Source organism: Ylistrum balloti, unplaced genomic scaffold, assembly GCF_031769215.1.
Source record: "Ylistrum balloti isolate Yb309-2 unplaced genomic scaffold, AGI_CSIRO_Ybal_v1 Utg369846, whole genome shotgun sequence".
Lineage (NCBI taxonomy): Eukaryota > Metazoa > Mollusca > Bivalvia > Pectinida > Pectinidae > Ylistrum > Ylistrum balloti.
In genome coordinates, this window is record NW_026782001.1 from 1,252,960 (window position 1) to 1,264,683 (window position 11,724).

The following is an 11,724-nucleotide window of genomic DNA, read 5'->3' on the forward strand; positions in this document are numbered from 1 at the left end:
TGCCTCAGGATTGTCCTGTAGGTAAAGCATGATCATTGATCCTGCTTCCCTTTAGCCTGATGAATGAGAGGCGACAACATTTGACATCTAATCTTTTCTCTCAGAGTTTTTCCTATTGTCACCTTTGACCCCTCCTTACTCATGTTCATTCGTTGATCATTTACCCCAGTGAAGAAGGCTTTGATTTTTTCCCCTGGCCGAGACTTACCAGAGTCCATAAAACACTCAGGATTATAGCAGTATAGTGACTGGATTGTTCTGTGTCAGTTTAATGGGTGGTAGCTTTATGAAGTTGGCATTGGATCCAAGATAAGTTTGCTTACATCAACATATTGAAACCTCCTATGAGCACATTCATCTGCCACATAAATTCAACCAGCATAATACAGGAGACTGTCGGATCATATCTGTTGTTGATGTTACACAGTATGAAACCAAACCAGTCCCAGGATCCTTCTGGCATGTCAGACTTAAATGCCACTTCGAACATGAGATGAAGATTACATTTCAAAACAGGCAGTGTGGCTTCCACGTCCAACTTGAGATTAGGCTACAAATTAATCATCGTTTGATAGAATCCTCACTTATTTTCGGCTCAAATAGATCATAAGAACTGGAGACCAAGTTCAAGCGACATATTTTTAAAAATTACACCTGTGGAATTTGAGAATAGGTGCAAAGGACATTTTCATACATATTTAGAATCAGAGTTGTGTCAAATAATTTATCTGCATGATATAGCTGTTTTTTGTTCTTCTAGAACTAAATAGATGTTCAGGAACATCATGACTGCTTAACATTGTTACAAAACCTTATCAAGCTTTCAATGAGATGGAATACACACATTCTCTGTTTTTATTCCTTTACTCTCCCACTGATTTTAGCTAAATAAGTGTAACACATTTTATTGAAGATAATGGCCATGTTGGATTTTGAATCGACCTGAATGATTTCCTTTTCTTTACACTATACTTAAGAATACTTTCATTTTGGTCTAAAGTTGTTACACATTACACAATTTCATGAAAGACCAGCACTTACTTGAAATAAATATTGATTTATTGTGATCGTAAGAAAAGACTCAATTGGACCCCGCCTGGTCACATTATACTGAAATGAGAGAAGCAGATGCACTTCTACAATACTGAGCGTTAAGCAGTGAGTACTCTGTTTTTTAAAAACACAGTGATGTCTTGGCCATAGGACAGAAGCAGAAGGTTAAATGCTCAACTAATGGTCAAGGGTGTGACAGTATCAAAGTGAGACATTAGGAAAAAAGCCTGTTAAAATCTAGTAACTTGTTACGATCATCGAGTTAAGCAGTGCCAGGAAGGCTTGGCAGAGTGTCAGTGTATGGTGTATCTTGGTTTGGTATAATGGCACTATACAGGCAAATTTTGAGTGACTCTATCATCCATAAACATCGTTTTCATTTTGATTTTGACCTTCACTGTTGTGTGAGTGTGAAACTCCTCTCTAATATCTCTACTAACCAGGGGCATCAACTGGCCACAACCGCCCAAGTGTAAATTTAGAGTAGAGGAAGTGCCAGCCAAAGAATGAGATAAATTACTTCAGACAGCTGTTTTGGTAGAAAGTGAGGTCAACTTTCACTTCACCATTACTGTTATGCTACTTTACAGTTTGCTGATGCAGATCACTTGTTCTCATCAAAAGATCAAACATAATGTAGGTCAACCTGCTTTAAATGAAATTTTACGGAAGTCTTCCCTGGCTTAAGGCGCACCAAACTTGTAAATTATATGGTCCCCAAAAACCAAAGGGCATGAGGGGTGGGGCCAAAAAGTGTCAAATTGATTGAAATTTCAAAAATCTTCTCAAATCCCAGGTATGGTAGAATGAAGTAGTCTTCATGGATGGAAAGGCATTCAGATACTATAATTTATATAGGAAAGTCACATTTTTGAACAAAGTTTCTTTGTTTTCAGTCGGAAATAGTTCAAATTTGGTTAGAATTATAAGTGACAATTTGATGAGATGCACATATTGACCTCAGCTGACTCCTAGGGGCTGATGGGCAGGACTGAAAATGGGTCAAATTGACTGAACTTTCAAAGATGTTCTACTGTTCCTGGATCAAAGATTTTATATAGGAAAATAAATTTTTGAGTGTAATTTTCTTTTAATTCAAACTTAGTTTGAAGCCTTAGCATGGGACAGCCATTAATGCTATACACAGTTTACATTTGTATTATGTGTACAATGTAGTTAAAGTTATATTACTTAACAAAATTATTTCTATGACTTGTTACAAGAAGCATTATAACTCAGGTGACCGTTAAGGCCTTTATCAGATTGAACAACTTTTAATGTAATGAGGTAGAAATGGAAGTGTGTGAGCTGTATTGAGCCAGGTAGAAATGGAAGTGTGTGAGCTGTATTGAGCCAGGTAGAAATGGAAGTGTGTGAGCTGTATTGAGCCAGGTAGAAATGGAAGTGTGTGAGCTGTATTGAGCCAGGTAGAAATGGAAGTGTGTGAGCTGTATTGAGCCAGGTAGAAATGGAAGTGTGTGAGCTGTATTGAGCCAGGTAGAAATGGAAGTGTGTGAGCTGTATTGAGCCAGGTAGAAATGGAAGTGTGTGAGCTGTAGTGAGCCAGGTAGAAATGGAAGTGTGTGAGCTGTATTGAGCCAGGTAGAAATGGAAGTGTGTGAGCTGTATTGAGCCAGGTAGAAATGGAAGTGTGTGAGCTGTATTGAGCCAGGTAGAAATGGAAGTGTGTGAGCTGTATTGAGCCAGGTAGAAATGGAAGTGTGTGAGCTGTATTGAGCCAGGTAGAAATGGAAGTGTGTGAATTGTATTGAGCCAGGTAGAAATGGAAGTGTGTGAGCTGTATTGAGCCAGGTAGAAATGGAAGTGTGTGAGCTGTATTGAGCCAGGTAGAAATGGAAGTGTGTGAGCTGTATTGAGCAAGGTAGAAATGGAAGTGTGTGAGCTGTATTGAGCAAGATAGAAATGGAAGTGTGTGAGCTGTATTGAGCAAGGTAGAAATGGAAGTGTGTGAGCTGTATTGAGCAAGATAGAAATGGAAGTGTGTGAGCTGTATTGAGCAAGGTAGAAATGGAAGTGTGTGAGCTGTATTGAGCCAAGTAGAAATGGAAGTGTGTCAGCTGTATTGAGCAAGATAGAAATGGAAGTGTGTGAGCTGTATTGAGCCAGGTAGAAATGGAAGTGTGTGAGCTGTATTGAGCCAGGTAGAAATGGAAGTGTGTGAGCTGTATTGAGCCAGGTAGAAATGGAAGTGTGTGAGCTGTATTGAGCTAGTTTTGGGTAAAGGTGAATTCTTTCTGTCTTTTTATCTTATGTTGTATGAAATTTAGCACCAGATTTTGACGTTGATTTTCCACATATTTTATCAGTTCTATATTGTCTGAAGGTATCATGAAGCATGTTGGTATTTCTTATAAATATAGCATGCATTTAGTATCTGTTTAAGATGGAATCCTGCTTTTATCATGAATTATATTTTTAAATTGGTGCATGATTTAAAACTAGAGGTTGAAATGCTAGCCTAATTTCTCTTGAATTTTGAGACAAAATATAACTAATTCAACTCTAAGGAACTGTTGTTTCAAAAACTATTTTTTGCATGCTCAGTCAATTATTCTTGTTTAAACCTCACTCTGTAAAATGTTCTTTTTGATTAATACTGACAGCTGTTAACTCCATTTTATTGTCTAAAATGACAAACATTTCTGGCAAAAATTGTTTTGCAAGTTCTGATTTGCAGAAATTTATAAAACCTTGCTTTCAGCATTCAGTACAGTTCCATTTTGTGGAAAATATGCATTATGAATGAACATGGGTTTGTGACATTTGTCACATTACAATGAATTCTAATGTTTAAAACATCAATATAGATTCCTAAAAATTCAGATAAACAAATAAGTCAACAATTTTTACTCTGTATCCAGAAACTTATGTAAAATTTGTTCACTTTCTTCCCAGTTAATGTCACCCATATATATATATATATTGTATAAGGTGACCTAGTTCCTGCTTGCGGTAGATATTTAGAAGTAGCTAGCTTTAGATTCAAACCAATTAGTATTGTTGCGCCAGTCGTATATATGTTTATTCATCTGGCCTTACCTTATACACACTTTGCTTTCTCCTTTTCCAGAAGAAACAACCAAACGTCATTTTGGTCAGTTTGTATATTCCTGATTATTACATGGACAACATGAAATAATGCACGGATTCCAATAAAATTTTCACAGTCTACGAATGTTTACTAACATAACATTATAGAATCATTTAGGAGCCACGTGTTACACAATACTATAAATACAAACCATCCTACATCAGTTCTCCGTGCTCCATCTTGTCTAGAACATATTGATGTACCAAATATTTTTTATACTTTGAACAATTATTAAGCATTGCCATTTTAATTTTAACAAACAATATCACACCTGTTGTTCCTTTTCAAAGAAACTACAAATTGTAGATACAAACACTTAAATTAAAAAAAACAAAAACAAAAAAATGTCAACTATTGGTATTAAACGTCCTTAAAAAGACAAAAGGTCATTTCATGAGGGCCTGTCAAATTCCGGGTCAACGGCAAAGCTGAGTTCTGTTGTTTCCTCTAGTTTCAGCTTTGTGTGTGCCCCTATCCACCAGCTTGTGTACTGCCCCTATCCTGTGGCTGTGCGCTAGACTTGTAACCATAGGTATCAGTAGCTATTTCTACTGGTTACTCGCCAAAGACTGCAAACCCAGGGAGCACTGGACACTATATCGAAAAAAGGTATCCATCCGCACAGTCATTCTTTTATTTTGGTTTGCTTTTTTTGCTGCACCTATTTAAGTTGTTTACTTTGTTTTGAGTGCAATAACCAATTATTGTTTTCATTTTATTATTGGGTTTTCTCCCCCAATTAAACTTTTTTTTTCTGTAGAAAAATTTATTTGCCACCCATCTATCAACATATTTGAAATAAAATAGAAATAAAGTTAATAAATACCAGGGTAGTTGAATTTACTTTCATTATAAATATGTGCAAACAAGAAAATTTCAATTATCCTTTATTTGACAGATATGATATTACAATAATATATTACATATATATTACATCACATATTGACAATTAAATGCTTCTTAGTCAAACAATAACTTATCTGAAATAACAGTTGTAAAAGAGAAATTTTCCACTTCCAATACAGTAAAGCTTTTTATTATAGTATAAAATAATTGTCTCAAATAATCACTTTTTGAAAAATGTTGCAAAAGGAACACTTTACCGTAAATAAATACAAGGGAACATAAACAGGCAGGAATAATGCAATGAAATGTTCAACTGTGTATGCATGTACTGTGTGTTTCTTTTGTCTCAGATTATTTTTCTTTGGTGTTTTATATTTTTAACTCAGTAAATATTATATTGTAAATATCCTATGTAGATGTTTTGATTATAGTTGGCTGTGAACGATCCATCTGTTTATGTATAGATAATGTTTTATTATTCATATAGTCATGTAGTCAGATATTGTTTTTATGTCCGATATATCTATGTGGTATGTACTGTACATTTGTTGTTTTATACTCATATCGGAAAATCTTATAACAATGGCTGTTTGTTGTTTTCAATCTTGATTTAAAAGTTATTTTTATTATTTATGATATGCATGAATGATTTTATGAATTTCGATATTGCTTATGCACTTACCTTATAATTGTCTTTATGTTTACATTTGGTGAAATAAGTCTCAAACAACTCAGATTTTATGCTAAATCAGCAGTACTGGAACTACCATGCCAGATAAAAACCTGATAAGTCCTTGTTGCATTTTTTCCGCTATCACGGATCTCATCGATTTCATCATCAGAGACTCCTGTTAGCTAATATCTTGAGGGAACACCGGCCATTCATAATCAGAAATGCGAGTTCTGTATGACCTGTGGCTTTGATTGATAGATTTTTTTCTAAGAACTTAACAGGAAAGAGAAAATACCCACATTAGAAGTGTCATTAACACTGTGTCATATAGAAAAATGGACAAGTTTAAACACGTTCTGTTGTCTGTTTACACATTGTATCTTCAAAATGAAACACAACTTAGAACAAGAGCATCAAAGTTTTGGGTTTGCTTTTGCTTTAATACACCTAACAATTAGTTTTTAAATATTTCGGAGAATTGCCAAAGAAAGGTATAAGTGTATTAATCATAGTTGTATGTATACGTCATCTTACATTTCCTGACAAAAGTGGGACTACCTTTCATTCTCCTAGTCATGGCCGTTTGTAGGGTTGAACTGCAGTAAAAAGTTTCTTTCATCATCATTTTAATACACATTTAACCAACATACAAAGCAGGTGTTTTACTATCTGGTATTAAAGTTGATATGCATGTCTTTTGTATTTCTTTTGATATGTTATGATGAAATAGTCTTTTTTCTATGATTTGCTACTTTCGTCTACATATTCAATGTACCATGAAAAATGTGCTAAAAGTGTATTTTTGCAATCGTTACAGTGATAACAGTTACTACCCTGGGAGAAGGGACCTTCACCAAAGGCTGGTTCATATCTCAAGGGTCTCAAACCTTGCTCGTCCTCATAAGCTACTTCTACTACTGGGCCATAGGGGGTCGTCTTGTATCCCTCATGGTAATGACAAGGTCAAACTCCACACGGGACCTCAGGGACGTCAAGGACAAGGACCAGTAACTATATGTCAGGACCACAAGACGTTGAAATAGAGGATGTTTGGAAAAGGGGAATTTTCGGAATTATTGGCAGATTTTGAATAATTAGGGATAGTACAGAAACTGAAAGATGGATTAAGATTCAATTTTAAATTGTCAACAATGATCACATAGAATAGAAATGTGATCGTCTGTTTTTTGGATAATTAACACATCTTATGGAATATAATGAGAATATAATGTAAATTATTTATAAAAGCTTATTATACTGTTTACAAATAAAGTCATGTTCATTCTTATATATTTATTGTTTGTATGGGATTATCAATGTAAACAAGTTTAATTAACATATAGCAGGCATACATGTCTAATGCTTTCCAGTTGCAATGGCACATAACAGGAACATGCATGGAAATGGCTTTAGGATATGTATAGAATACTATAGTGTATATAATTTATACCAGTACAGTTGGTGCTGTTTTAAAACCTTTTAAAACAATCTTGAAGATCAAGTGTGATGTTATTTCTGTGTTCAATTCAAACTTGTTTGTTTAGAGGTGATTATACAATATTTTCATGTAACAGTATATGGATTCCAGTTATATTTGTGATATGCAGAATTTTAGCATATTTATCTTTTAAAACAAAAAGAGACTGTAGTCAATCCAGGGGCAAAGTTATTGATACTTTGTACGATTTGATTGGCAGGCGTAAAATAAATTTATCTTGAATGCATGTTCGGAATTTAAGTGATAGCTTTCCTGTACATTGTATCCTTTTTCATGGTGCGTTAGCATTTGTGTTTATATAACCATTACAATCAAACTGTATATACATCACTCTCATAATACCGTAGCCCTGTGGTTTACGACAGCAAGCATTCATAAACCATGGCAACAGGGTTGGTAGCAGTTGTAACAATGACAACAAACTATGTAGCCATGCCTTGTCTTGACAAGGAAGATCCTTTCTTTGGTAGAGGTAAAATATTATATGTCAGGTAAACATCTAGAAATTCAAAATATCTAAATGCTCTTGTGAAACTTAAAACAAAATATTTAAAATGTTACTTTTTACTAAAACTTGCAATTATAAAACAATCAACACTAGTAGATTACAGAATAATTTTCAGAAGGCCAAATTGAGATTGTAATTAGTAAATTGCCAGACATACAGGTGGCATGGCTGATAAATCCAAATAATACTGGTAGATTTCAAAAAATGGCAGTAATCACCTGCTTTTGGAAGTACATTCAAATGTCTCTTTTTTCATACATTTGTTTAGTTTGCAGATGTGATTTCTTTGCTTTATCTGTATGTGTTAGTAGTGATAATTAGTATAAATATCTATCGTCAAGTGTTTTAATTAATCCATAAACGTCACTGCCTGATTACCTGTTGTACGTGTTTGCTATTCAACAATCACCAACATAGCGTTGCAAGTGATATATTGGCAATATGGCCTTAATAACATTAAGTAAAGATTGTTTCCAAATAACATTTTGATTCTGCTACATATTGTTTAGAAGTCCTGACTGATTGTACAAAAAAAACACATCTCTTACTTAAAATTAAGTGTTAGATTTAGTAGAATTAAACTGCATCATACAGCCACTGTGTTTTGTCCTTCTGGGACTTGTCAGCGATGCTAATGGCCTACCTTTTGAAACAAAGACCGTAAAGAGAATTCAAAGTGATCAAAAAAGTGAAAGAAAATCTAGATGAAGGTTTCTCAATTTACATATACCTGTTAATTTTATAACATCAAGTACATGTGTATATTCTGAACAGTTTCACTATTAGATTGGATTAAGAGTGGCGGTCAGGTCAAGTTAGTGGCTTTGGGATGATCCAGCATTTGACAGGCTGCAAAGGTTGTTGATATAAACATAAACAATGGCATATAAAGGTAAATTTATTTTAAGAACTGACAACTTGTTATTATGATGTATTTTTATATGTCTAACTCTATTTTCACAAATATCTGTTGATACTTCTTTATTTATGCTTGTCCACTTAAAAAACATTAATATACTTAAGGGAGCAATTTTTGTTCTGTAATTCGTCAGATAGAAAAGTACTTTGGGAAGGTATGCGAGATTTTGTCTGCATTTCAATACATCATATACAGTTATTTAGCTATTAAAGTGGTCATAAGCAGTGGTTATCAAACTGGCTGTCAATCAATTTGTATCTTATTCCATTGGAGTGTCAAAATGATGATATGGTTGTGTGGATGTGTCTTCATTTACAATGGGGTTTTTTTTGTCATGTAGAATATAAACGTGCCTGTTTTCCCATCTATTGTATCGTAGTTGGGGTCAAAGGATCATAAAATATATACAAAGTTTTCACCTTTTCATATTTGACTTTGTAAACTTTCTTCTTTAGAATCCCTTCAATTTCGCAAATATTTATAACAAACCTATATACATATATGTTAATTACAACATCGGTTTTGTTATAAAAATAGAACTTTTAGAAAGAATCAACAGATTTGATTATCATCTGAAGATTCCAGTCGGCTTTGTTCCATGATCCCAGGGCCAAGATTCTTCCACTTCAGTTTCCATTTATCATAAGTTAAGTATCATTGCCACTTTATGGTGCCACTATTTCAAATTCTGATAACCTTCATATTTTACATGGTTCGGTTGTTGACATCAAAATGTAATATCTGACACCAATGACTAATGATTGATATTCTCCTGTTAATGATGGTACTTCACCGTGTATCCACTTAACTGATATACACTTAAGACATCATTTAATTAACACATCAATATTAAATAGTTGAGTCTAGATTTTAGTTAACAGGGAAATGTGCAGGTGATGAAACAATTCAATACTTCAATACATGACGAGTTGCCTCCCTTTTAACCTTCAAAGTCTCAATTCATATTTCAATAATGTTCTTGTTACTGATAAGGAAACGACATGTTGAAAAAATCTTTTATCAATGATTTCCACTATTACTATGTATATTGTGTGTATAGTAAAACTTTACCCATCATCCTTTAAGACTTTATGTATCCTGTAAGGAGCTACATATATACTGCCTCATTTGACATTCAAGGATTATGTGCCTGTTAATACATTATCTGATGTTTTTAATACAGTAAAACTCAACTGTCAGTGTTTATACATTCAAAAAATTTGGAACAAATATTTCTGAAAACAAAATTTTTTCTTCCTTGATATTTTGGCTTTGTGTAATGTCTTTTCCCTCAAATTGACAAAGTATAAATAGTGATATAGTGTATTTTATAAGATGTTTATAATGAATTAGAATATTTATCATGATCATGTCAATGTTTATGCAGAAATCATGAGCATTTGATATATACAGAACTCTCTTGACGAGTTAAGTGTCTTTCAAAGTTTATCAAACTAGCTAGTGAATGTACTTTAAAACTGTTTTGGAAAGTTAATAAGAGCAGACACATTCAGCATTGGAAGTAAGATGCCTATCCTATCTGGTCACACAACAATGGTTCCATTACATTGGTCACCAAGTTCGTGTTTCCAAACTTTTTGTATTTTGTGTTTTACCTACGTTGTGAATGTACCAATCACTCCATTGTTTCAACATATAGACTACAAATAAACCATATTTTTGAAATGAAGTGTGCAGTATTGTTTTGTTTGGTCTTCAGTGAAAAATCTTTTCACTTCAGTTCATGAGAAATGGGGAAAGGATTTTAACAAATTGGCAAAAAATTACTGTCACAAATATTGGGAGGATGTCAGGAAAAAGCAATCATTCCCCTCAGAGCCCCTGGAGGACACAAGTGCCTTCTGTAAATGTAGACTATTTTACAAATGTAAATGTGGGATGTTGGGACGAGAGGAAAACACCACATACCTCATGAGGTGTCAGAATGCACCAATGAATGAAAGGATCAGTTGTAATCCTCTCGGGTACAGTTTCCCTGGGTATCCTGGGAGTGCTACCTGTTGTGTAGTGTTGTGTAGGTTTCTGATGTGATGGAGTTGTTTCCCTTTGATGTTTCTGTTTCCCGTTTTTAGGCTAAACGTACTCAGTAAGTTGTAATAACTTGTACCTAATCCTGTTGTAATAATTTTTGCAATAAAATATGTTTAATTCAAAAATTAATGCTAAACGTACTCGGTACGAATAGCCTACTGCGACGGCCTTTCTGACAAAATTTACCGATCCTGGCCTTCTCATTGGCTGAAATATCGAAAAGAGTTAGAGCCCTCTAGCGGCAATTTTCTGCGTAAATAATGCCGCAATCTTTCAAATCGCTATTTTAAAAGCATCCACAATTAGTTTATTTTTTAAAATAACAATACGATTACTATATATTTAAAATAAAGATGCACAGTGTGGTTGAACTACTGATAAATTTTGAACAATATATTTTACTGAATTTGCTCACGGACATCCCCGACCTCTGCTACTGAAGAAGATCGAGCTGACGTGACTCTTATCGCCTGCTGTGAATATTCCTAGAAAACAACCATATTTACCTTAAGTTAGCCAAAAAATGGTTTCTTGTATCTTCAAAGTTTATTGCAACTGCATGACTTGATTTACAGTGTATTTATTGTATGACAGGGCTTATGAATCCTTCTCGACATGACGTAAGCGCACAGAACACTGTACGTGCGAGTTGGCGCCATGATAAGAATCTAGTCTGGGGGCTTGGTTTGAATTATTAACTAACAGCACTTATAAACAAATAAAACTTACAAACAGAACATCAATTTTGTTTCAATCCTTGTCGTTGTGGCAAGATCGTCTTAATATATAACATCACTTTACCTCATTAGACGTCACAAAATTGGACTGTTCGTCCCACGCGCATACCCGCCGATATGACAATTTTTCAGGTTTTCCACACCCACCGCCATGACACTTTTTCAAGTTTTTGTAGATAAAAAAGTTTGCGCTTCGTAGGCAAGGTACAATTGATGCTCATGATTTATGAATGATATATTTTAAATACTGTACTGATCATGATGTTGACTCTGTTATAACTTATATTTTTTATCTTTTAGTTTTATTTGATGAAGGTTGATTGTGC

At 34.2% G+C, this 11,724-nt stretch overlaps 1 protein-coding gene across 1 annotated transcript in view; it reads left to right on the forward strand.

Annotated features, from left to right (window-relative positions):
* Positions 1–10,299, forward strand: part of LOC132545393 (tumor protein p53-inducible protein 11-like) — a 139,003-nt gene extending 128,704 nt beyond the window's left edge. Inside the window, exon 6 of the mRNA XM_060209080.1 lies at positions 6,502–10,299. Coding sequence (XP_060065063.1) covers positions 6,502–6,695 — 194 coding nt within the window. The 3' untranslated portion in view covers positions 6,696–10,299. The remainder of the gene's footprint in view (positions 1–6,501) is intronic.
* Positions 10,300–11,724: the final 1,425 nt, after the last annotated feature.